The sequence below is a fragment of the Octopus sinensis genome, unplaced genomic scaffold (genome assembly GCF_006345805.1).
Source record: "Octopus sinensis unplaced genomic scaffold, ASM634580v1 Contig02357, whole genome shotgun sequence".
NCBI classification, from domain to species: Eukaryota; Metazoa; Mollusca; class Cephalopoda; order Octopoda; family Octopodidae; genus Octopus; species Octopus sinensis.
In genome coordinates this window covers 5,001-14,919 of record NW_021825611.1, presented here as the reverse complement: position 1 = coordinate 14,919, position 9,919 = coordinate 5,001, and the positions used below count along the sequence as shown (strand labels likewise).

At 37.1% G+C, this 9,919-nt stretch overlaps 1 protein-coding gene across 1 annotated transcript in view; it reads right to left on the bottom strand.

Moving 5' to 3' along the window:
* Nucleotides 1-1,701: 1,701 nt before the first annotated feature.
* Nucleotides 1,702-9,919, bottom strand: part of LOC118760945 (fibrocystin-L-like) — a gene marked incomplete at its 3' end in the record, with an annotated part of 12,509 nt that continues 4,291 nt past the window's right edge. Inside the window, exons 4-7 of the mRNA XM_036498578.1 lie at nucleotides 9,501-9,680; nucleotides 7,053-7,403; nucleotides 4,896-5,791; nucleotides 1,702-1,945 (exon numbers count right to left, since the gene is read on the bottom strand). Coding sequence (XP_036354471.1) covers nucleotides 1,702-1,945; nucleotides 4,896-5,791; nucleotides 7,053-7,403; nucleotides 9,501-9,680 — 1,671 coding nt within the window. The remainder of the gene's footprint in view (nucleotides 1,946-4,895; nucleotides 5,792-7,052; nucleotides 7,404-9,500; nucleotides 9,681-9,919) is intronic.

Below are 9,919 nucleotides of genomic sequence, written 5' to 3'. Positions count from 1 at the left end.
TTGATAAAAAAAATTAAGAAAAACAATAAGCATTTATATAAGACCTAGATTACTTAGGGACGCCATTTGCATTGAACAACAATAGTTAAATATCTTTTAATCTGATATCTTTCATTTATTTCAGTCATTAGGCTGCGGCCAAGCTGGGGCACTGCCTTGAAGAATTTCTAGTCGAATGAATCGATTCCAGTATTCATTTTTAGAGTATGATACTTATTCTATCACTCATTTTTGCCGAATTGCTAAGTTACAGGAACGTAAACGCATATATGATGGTGTCACCCCACCCGCGCCCCACACAAACACACGTGAACACACGTGAACACACGCAAACACGTGCGCGCACACACACACACATGTACACACACGCACACACACACACGCACTCACGAACACACACACACATATATTTATACACGACGGGCTTCTTTTCAGTTTCCGTCCAGCAAATCCACTTACAAGGCTTTGGTCAGCCTGGGGCTATAATAGAAGACACTTGTCGAAGGTGCCACGCGGTGGGACTGAACCCAGAACCATGTGGTTGGGAAGCAAACTTCTTACCGCACAGCCACCCCTGGGGTACTTCTTAATTATGTCTTTTCCCAAATTTAACGATAGATTAGTAATAAAGTTAATTATAATGATTTCTTTTATCGAAAGTATAATACCAGAAATTTTATGGGCGGGGACACTCAATTATATCAACCCAGTATTTGAATACTAATTCATTTATCGATCCTGGAATGATAAACGACAAAATCGAACTGAGCGAGATTTGAACTCAGAACACATTTGACGCTCAACACATTTGACGCTCAACACATTTGTAGGAATTACATATTATATATATATATATATATATATATATATAATATATATATATATATATATATATATATATATATATATATATATATATATATTATATATATATATATATATATATATATATATATATATATATATATATATATATTATATATATATACATATATAAAAAAAGGGTGAAATATAATTAATTTAATAAAATTAATAAATTTCACTAGTAGATTTATCGGTATAGAAAAGACCATATTTGGTAAGAGTTATATTAATTATAATAATTATATTAATTATTATATTAATTATAATTTCCTTTATTGACAAGGAAATGAGCCTTCGGTTCTAATCCAGAAACGATTCGTCTATAATTAATCCATAGGCTGGGATTTCGTTATTTTATTTTCTTTCTTTTTACCATATACATGTTACAAATTCTGTTTGTTTGTGGAGACTTTTTTATTAGTAGGAGAAATAGTGATCAATTTGGGTGCTATTTCTAATATTTTCGGTATGTGGTTTTGAGCAACTTGTTGCAATTAACCCTTTATTATAATTAATATATATATATATATACCAGATAAAAGAAGCTACATGTATCAGAGTAAGATGTACTCAATATAGATAATTATAGAGTTAAATTACATTTGCTTATTTCTAAAAAAAGTTCTCAGTATATCTTATAGCTTAAAGTTTTATAACCAGTTTTAAAACTAATCTCCTGATTATCAAACTCATGGACAACACACCATCTTAGTAATGTATCGTTGAGGATAGGGAGAAAAATACACAAACACACACACACACAAAAACACACACACACACACACACACGCATACACACACACGCAGCAAGCAGTAACTAATGTGAATCGGTGTTTACCTGAAGAAGGCAAGAAATCTTTGAGAAGGAGATCGTAGTCAAACAGGTTTTGGCCAGTCGAAAAACCTTTGCCGTCTACCCTCACTTTAACCGGGTAGGCTCCTGTCTTCTGGTGAGCGAGGGTGCATCTTAGTGAGTTGGATGTGGCTGAAAATACGGTACATTTGCTGTCACCCACCCTCACATCGTTCTGGTCGTTTGAAGAACTGAAACCGACACCCACAAGTGTCAACGTGTCTCCCGCCTTGCAAATAAAACATAAATAACAACAGCAACAATATTAGCATTTCAGTAACAACAGCGATAATAAATAGAGAATACCAAACTCATTCCCTATGGATACCGTATTTATTACAACTCGTGGCTTGTAAACGTATCTAACTCGCTTTCGCTCATTAGATACGTTTACAAGCCACTCGTTGTAATATATACGGTATCCATAGGGAATGAGTTTGGTATTTTATTTATTACACACGAATAAACGACCATATTTTATTAACCCAATAACTAAATTCTTCACGTTTAGTTGTAACTTATGAATGACAAAAGTAGTGCCGTAACCGTGACCTCAGGTCATCACCATGGATTGACCAATCAGAAGCAGCGCTGTCACCGTGACCTCGGGTCATCACCATGGATTGACCAATCAGAAGCAGCGCTCGCAGTATCTGACATATATTAGATACCAAAAATATCTCAAAGTGTTCTCACTCACATGTGTGTAATTATATTTCTGTATTTAACCCCTTTAGTCACGATAAAAAAGTAAAACTATTTCTGTTTTTTATTTCTACCAAAATGCAGGTAAATTGAGTAATTCAGTTTTCAATATGGCATGGATAAATTAATTTTTGCTAATACTAGGTGAAAAAATACCAATTTACTTGCATCTGTCAGATTTACGAGAATACGCAGCCATCCTCTACGAAGAGCAAACACTGGGTCAGAATCCCGTGGTCTTGGTTATATATGCATTTTGGAGACGTCCAATGAATTGGTAACTGTGACCACATTGCCTCACATCTACAGGACGTTGTGCTTACGTGGGCAGCAGACTTCATCCGTTATCCATTAGCATATTTCGCCACCATTAGCATATTTCGTTCAGACCAGGTTTCTGATTGGAGGATATCTTTCTCCCTTCTTCAAACCAGCTTCTGAGGCCCTGTAAAGGGTCGTGGGGCCGCCTTCTCTGACTAAAAAATTTTTAAAACTCCTGTTTTTTCTTTTGGGCGAATTTGTTAAATACTCAATGCCGATTTGTTTTACACGCACACACACACACACACACACACACACACACACACACACACACAAACACACAAACACACACACACACATATACACACACACACATACACACACATATGCAGGCACAACACATGTGATAATCATGTTATGTGAATTAATGGCAACAGGTTTTTGCTGTCGTTATTTTACATTTTTACTCTAAACTTAATATTTATTTAAAATACGTTGTGTCCAAAAACCTATTTTGGAAAAATACTAAAACTGCTATTCATTTCAACTCTCTGCAGACTCACTTGTATGAAAGCTCAAGCTTTGTCCATGTTACTCAGAATTACTTGCATGAAATCACACCTTATACAATCATACATGCATGAGCAAAGATGCAGCTCTCGTTTGCAGCTGGTACATACACTATGCAAATTCATTTTACTTGTACATATATCATAAAAATCATCACACACGGTTCCGGGTTCAGTCCCACTGCGTGGCACCTTGGGCAAGTGTCTTCTACTATAGCCTCGGGCCGACCAAAGCCTTGTGAGTGGATTTGGCAGACGGAAACTGAAAGAAGCTCGTCGTATATATATCTATATATATATATGCGTGTGTGTGTTTGTGTGTTTGCCCCCCCCCTCTAGCATTGCTTGACAACCGATGCTGGTGTGTTTATGTCCCCGTTACTTAGCGGTTCGGCAAAAGAGACCGATAGAATAAGTACTGGGCTTACAAAAGAATAAGTTCCGGGGTCGAGTTGCTCGATTAAAGGCGGTGCTCCAGCATGGCCGCAGTCATATGACTGAAACAAGTAAAAGAGTAAAGAGTAAAAGAGTACCATTTACACTTTGCGCATGCGTACATTGTATTTTTTGCTTGTCCCTCGATCGACTCACCAATTTTCATCTTATTTATTCCTGTTAGTAACTTTTGAACCAGCAAAGTTTTTTGCGGTTGGATGTTTCTTCATTCGATCCTTATTCGTTGCTGGTTTCCCCAAAATATAACACGAAGCTAAAGTAGCGATTCTCTTATAGACAACGTTTTAGCTTCCCCTAACCACGTGTGTTGTTTTAGCCAATCAGAAATTTAAACTCAGATTAGTACTCTGTGAGCCATTTTGGAATGATTAACAGAAGGGAATTCTTTTAGATACAGCATCGTCTTTACTCTTTTACTCTTTTACTTGTTTCAGTCATTTGACTGCGGCCATGCTGGAGCACCGCCTTTAGTCGAGCAAATCGACCCCAGGACTTATTCTTTTTGTAAGCTCAGTACTTATTCTATCGGTCTCTTTTTGCCGAACCGCTAAGTGACGGGGACGTAAACACACCAGCATCGGTTGTCACGCAATGCTAGGGGGAGAAACACACACACACAAACACACACACATATATATACATATATACGACAGGTTTCTTTCAGTTTCCGTCTACCAAATCCACTCACAAGGCATTGGTCGGCCCGAGGCTATAGTAGACACTTGCCCAAGATGCCACGCAGTGGGACTGAACCCGGAACCATGTGGTTGGTTAGCAAGCTACTTACCACACAGCCACCCCTGCGCCTGTGTATTATTTTAGCCAATCAGAATTTTTTGTTCAGATTCGCAGTTTGTGAGGTACTTTTGGCTAGATTAATAGATACATTCGATCATTTCAGATTCGCCATTATCTCGTGTGTTATTTTAGACAATTAGAAAATTTAGTCATAGATTAGCAGTCAATAAGCCATTTATGGGCTAGATTAACAGAAACATGTACCAGTTTAAATCTGTCATTGTCATGTGTTATTTTGCCCGTCAGAAACTTTAGCAATTTAGAAGCTGAAGTTTTCTCAGAAAATTTTGAACGATATTTAACAGGTTAAGACACTCAAATAAGCAGTTTCGTAAATAAACTTGATAATAACAGTGGCATCTGTCTTGGTGACAGATATATAGAACTTACCTGGCCGTTGCTTGGGGAAATAGATATGATATTTGGCGTGTTTGCGTTGTCGTAGATGAAGCTACCAGTCGGGTATGTCTGTCCATTTGATACGACCCGAAGTAATTTGATTCCCAGTGAATTGGCCGGAGTTTCACACATAATCACGGTAGCGCTAACCGAGATGATAACACAGTTCTTATTGTTAATGGTAACTGTGGTATCATTCTCCACAAACCCGTTACCTTTTATGGTTATATAAGTTCCTCCCTGAAAACTTCCAGAACTCGGATTGATATCTTTTAAATGGGGATGGCTGTGTAAATTGATGTTGTTTGTGTCCGAATTTCCGATACCTTCCTTATAGACATGCAGAGGAAAGTTTCCCGCTGGAATATTCCCTGTCGAACATTTTATCTCATTGTTTTTCACTGTAGTCACCTTACACAAAACACCGGCCGTTTTCACTTGTATTTTCCAGGGCTCGCTGCCGAATTTGTTGCCGTTGATGGTTAACTCAACCCCACTTCCGGTTATGTTGATCGGGGACGCCGAGGTAACAACCGGAGTCAAGCTGTCATCGTAGGTGAACGTACAGTTCTTGCTAATTTTACAAACGGCCGGCACCTTCCTGTTGCCGTTAACAACCAGAAGTTGAAGACGTGGTGGAGGCGACTGTCCTGCAGTCCCCCTTGGGGTGACACACAAGACATAGTCGTAGCTGACACTCTTTACGTCACAGCGTCCATAGCCGATGGTCACTTCGACTGTACTCTTTTCGTGGACGAACCCAGCACCTGCGATAGTGATTCCCGTTCCCCCGAATGTCGATCCTTTGTTAGGACTGATGCTGTGGATGTGCGGTAGGAGGCCGAAGTTTCGTTGTCTGTCATCGGGCAAGTCCAACAGGGCGTAACCTTCAACAGAGAAAGAGACTTCATAACAACAACGAGATAAAATAAAAACAACAAAATATAAAAGTTAAGTTAAACTACATCGGCAACGATGTCAACATCAACGACAATATCATCATCATCATCATCATCATCATCATCATCATCATCATCACCACCACCATCATCATCAACAACAACAACAGCAACAACATTAGTAGCAGCACAACAACAACAGGAGCAACAAACGACAGCAACAATGACAAGAACAACAGGTGAAAAGACCAACAAAAGCTGTAACATCAGCAGCAGCAACAACAACAACAATAACAACAGCGTCTATCAATAACAGCAACGATGGCGACAACAACCAACAGCAATTACAGCAGCAGCAGCAGCAGCAACAACAACAACAACAACAACAATAACAATTGCAGCAATAGCAACAACATCATGAAGAAACAACAGTGGGAGCAAACAACAACAACAACAACATCAAGATCAATAACAACAACGGCAACAACAATAGATCGTTTCTTATAGAATATCTGACACCATGAATTGCATTAAAAAACATATTGGTTGGTGCATAATTATTGCGGCCTTTTTTTCAATAAATATTTTCCCTCAAAAACAATAACAATATTTAACAAAAACATCTTTAAATGATTATTCCGGAGCATATTAACAACCTCTTTAATTACTGCTTCCCATTCACTTGACATACATATATGTGTGTGCATATATATATATATATGTATATATATATATATATAATACATATAATATATGTATATATATATATTATATATATATATATATATATATATATATATATATATATATATATATATATATATAAATATAATATATATATATATATTATATATATATAATATATATATATATATATATATATATATGTATGTATGTATGTATGTATAACAATTGCAGCGTGGAAGGTGTTTATAAGCCATCTAAGAAAACACAAAACCGTTAGATTCACTTCAACATTTAAATTTAATTTGTCAAAATATTTTCGTCGCATTGAGACCGCGACCTGTTCACTGACAAAGCTTCGTGCTGCATCATATATATATATATATATATCGCTGTCTATATATATATATATATATATATATATATATATATATATATATATTTATATTATTATAATATCTCTCAAAAATAGTAGTGGTTGCCTGTAAAATATAAGGGTCGTTTGTAAAATATAGGGGCTAAGCAAGAACAACAGCAACAACAATAAAATAAAGGACCCACTCACCTCTGTTGGCGATTTTTAAAGTAAGTGGTACAAGTATTCCAATCGGGAAAGTCTTTTTCGTTTCAATCTTACAAGCAATCTTCGTGTCACTCTCTTCAATCGTGGGGCATATGTATTGTCCGAACTTCACAATGTTTTCGCAGCTGACCTTTGACAAACGGTTACCTTTGATTGTTATCTTATCCATACTGGTCCCTTCACTAGGGGTCATTGATTTCACCACTGGGGTACTGCATTCAGAGAAGTGGAAATAGAAGTTGTCCGGCTTCGAGGTGAGAGGGATTTCGTTACAACTGCCAATAACCGAATCACTTGCTTTGCAGCTGTCATTTCCTGGGGAAGCTGGAGTGTCTGTTGAAAACAGATATATGTTTTACAATTTTATTAATTAGTTTATATATATAATATTTATATTAATCGCAGTGTACAGTATTATATATCACTTATCACTGATCTTACCAATCGGTTTCACACAAGGGGTTCAACGGGATGTTAGATAACAGCTTATTATATACTCCCGCGCTCTTCAGAGATGCCAGTTATTAAAGAAAATAGTTCAGTGTAGGTATTCTTTTTCACTGATCGTCAGCTTTATGTTAACATCCACTGGCAGCTAATTTCCACAACTATATACAGTTTCTCTTCTCTATCCCAAATCATTATATCAGGTCAGTGGTGCTTACATTTTGTTGAGGTCTTCACTGTGATATACCACCAGTATTCCTTTCTATTATGAGTGGACATGACTTCTACCATACTGTGGGTTCTTATTTCTTTATCCTCGGGATTATCCTTCCGACAGATTTCATTATATAGTGTCCTAGCTACAACATCATGTAGATAATACCGTGATGACATTTTCGGACAATTGCTTATGATGTGGGTGATATCTTCAGTATGAACTCCACAAAGTCTGCATCGGTTATCACATTTTACTGCTTTTCCTGCATATCTATCCCTTTTGTGCACCAGGTATTTGGTTGATATTTTCTGTTCCTGGATTGCAAACGCATACCGTTCAAATTGGGAGGTAGTAATCCGGCTATTAGTCCAGAATAAACTGCTTTGATGATCGATGTTACTATCACCACGGAGCTTTCTACTAACATATCCTTGCATAGTCTTCTGCTCACATAGACTCATCCTTTCATCTGATGATACGTTGCGGTAGAGTCGTGCGACTTCTTTGGGCATGTATTCTAGGTTATCAGACAAAGATTGTTGCTCAAGGAGCTGCCTTATGATGTTACCAGCCTCATGTATGCAAACTTGGTCAAAGGATGCAATTCGACACTTTATGGTTAAAAGATTTTGCCGAAGGGATATGCTACGGCATTCAAAGGCATTTTGGATCGATGTCAAACCTCTGCCGTCTTGTTTTCGGTTTAGGTAGAAGCCGTCTACGTCATTGTTTATGTGGAAATTATGTGTGCTTGTTAGTATTTTTCGGGTTTTCACATCAAAGGCTCGGATCTCATCAAGCGCCCAATCAAGCAGCCTAAATGTAGGTATGAGTCCTGGCTCTATAAACAAATACATTTTGGGCCACTGTTTTATTGAATGCACAGAGTTCTGAGGTCCAAATTTTCTTTATTCGGCTGTAATATTCTTTAGTGACACGTGTTTTGTTACAGGTGCTATTGTAAGATATATATGTTCATCCACCCCTAGGTACCTGTAACATTCCTCGTCAGATCCAGGGGAAACAGTCATATCATGGATGGAGATGTTATTAGTCTGGTTTATAGTTTACCCCTTTTCACAACCATATAACAACATTTATCCTGACCAAACTCCAACCCTACATCCTTTGAGAATGTTCTAACTAGGTCAAGGCTCTTTTTCATCTCATGCATATTCTTTGCATAAAGTTTCAAGTCTCCACAAAGAAACAGTATTCGATTTTGGTATTTCTGTTTCCTTGTGAACCAGTGAGATCTCCTTCAGACTTCCTTAACATGAATGACAATGGGTTTACAGAAAGTATGTTTGTATGTATGCATGGGCATATGTATGTATGTGTATGTATGTATGTATGTATGTATGTATGTATGCATGTATGCATGGCCATATGTATGTATGTGTGTGTGCATGTATGTATGTATGTATGTATGTATGTATGTATGTATGAATGATGTATGTATGTATGTGTGTGTGTATGTATGCATTTATATATAGCTTTAGTTACCACCAGGAGAAGAGTTTGCATGCAAAGCGTCCAGCAGTTTCTGCTTCGAGCAAAGTATCTCAGATATTCATTTCACACACACGCGCGCGCACACACACACACACACACACACATATACACAAACACACACACGCACACGCACTGTATACGTAACGCCCATTATACTACACCATACAGTCACCTGCAATATTAACAAGATATCTTCACCTGTACTATGAAAGCGATACCCGTCACCGGGGTTATCGACACGGTACACTCACCTGTACTATTAACCCGATATTCTGCCTCAAAACCAGAGACTACGACTGTGATTTTCTCCATCGATTGTTTCCTGGGTTTCACGTTGACCTCTCCCCGCATTTCCACAATTGTGACGTCATCACGCGGGCCACCCCAGTAAAAATAGGTACCCGGCTTGGTAAAATGATGGGTAAAACCACCTGCGGATAAGGAATAAAATGAAAATAAGGAAAACATGGAGTTCGAGGCTTGTTTAACAGCAACTGCCTTACTCTATAAACACACACACACCCTATATATATTATATATATATATATATATATATATATATATATATTATATATATATATATATATTATATATATATATATATATATATATAATATATATATATATATATAATAAATTAATAAATAAAACATATGCATATATATAAACA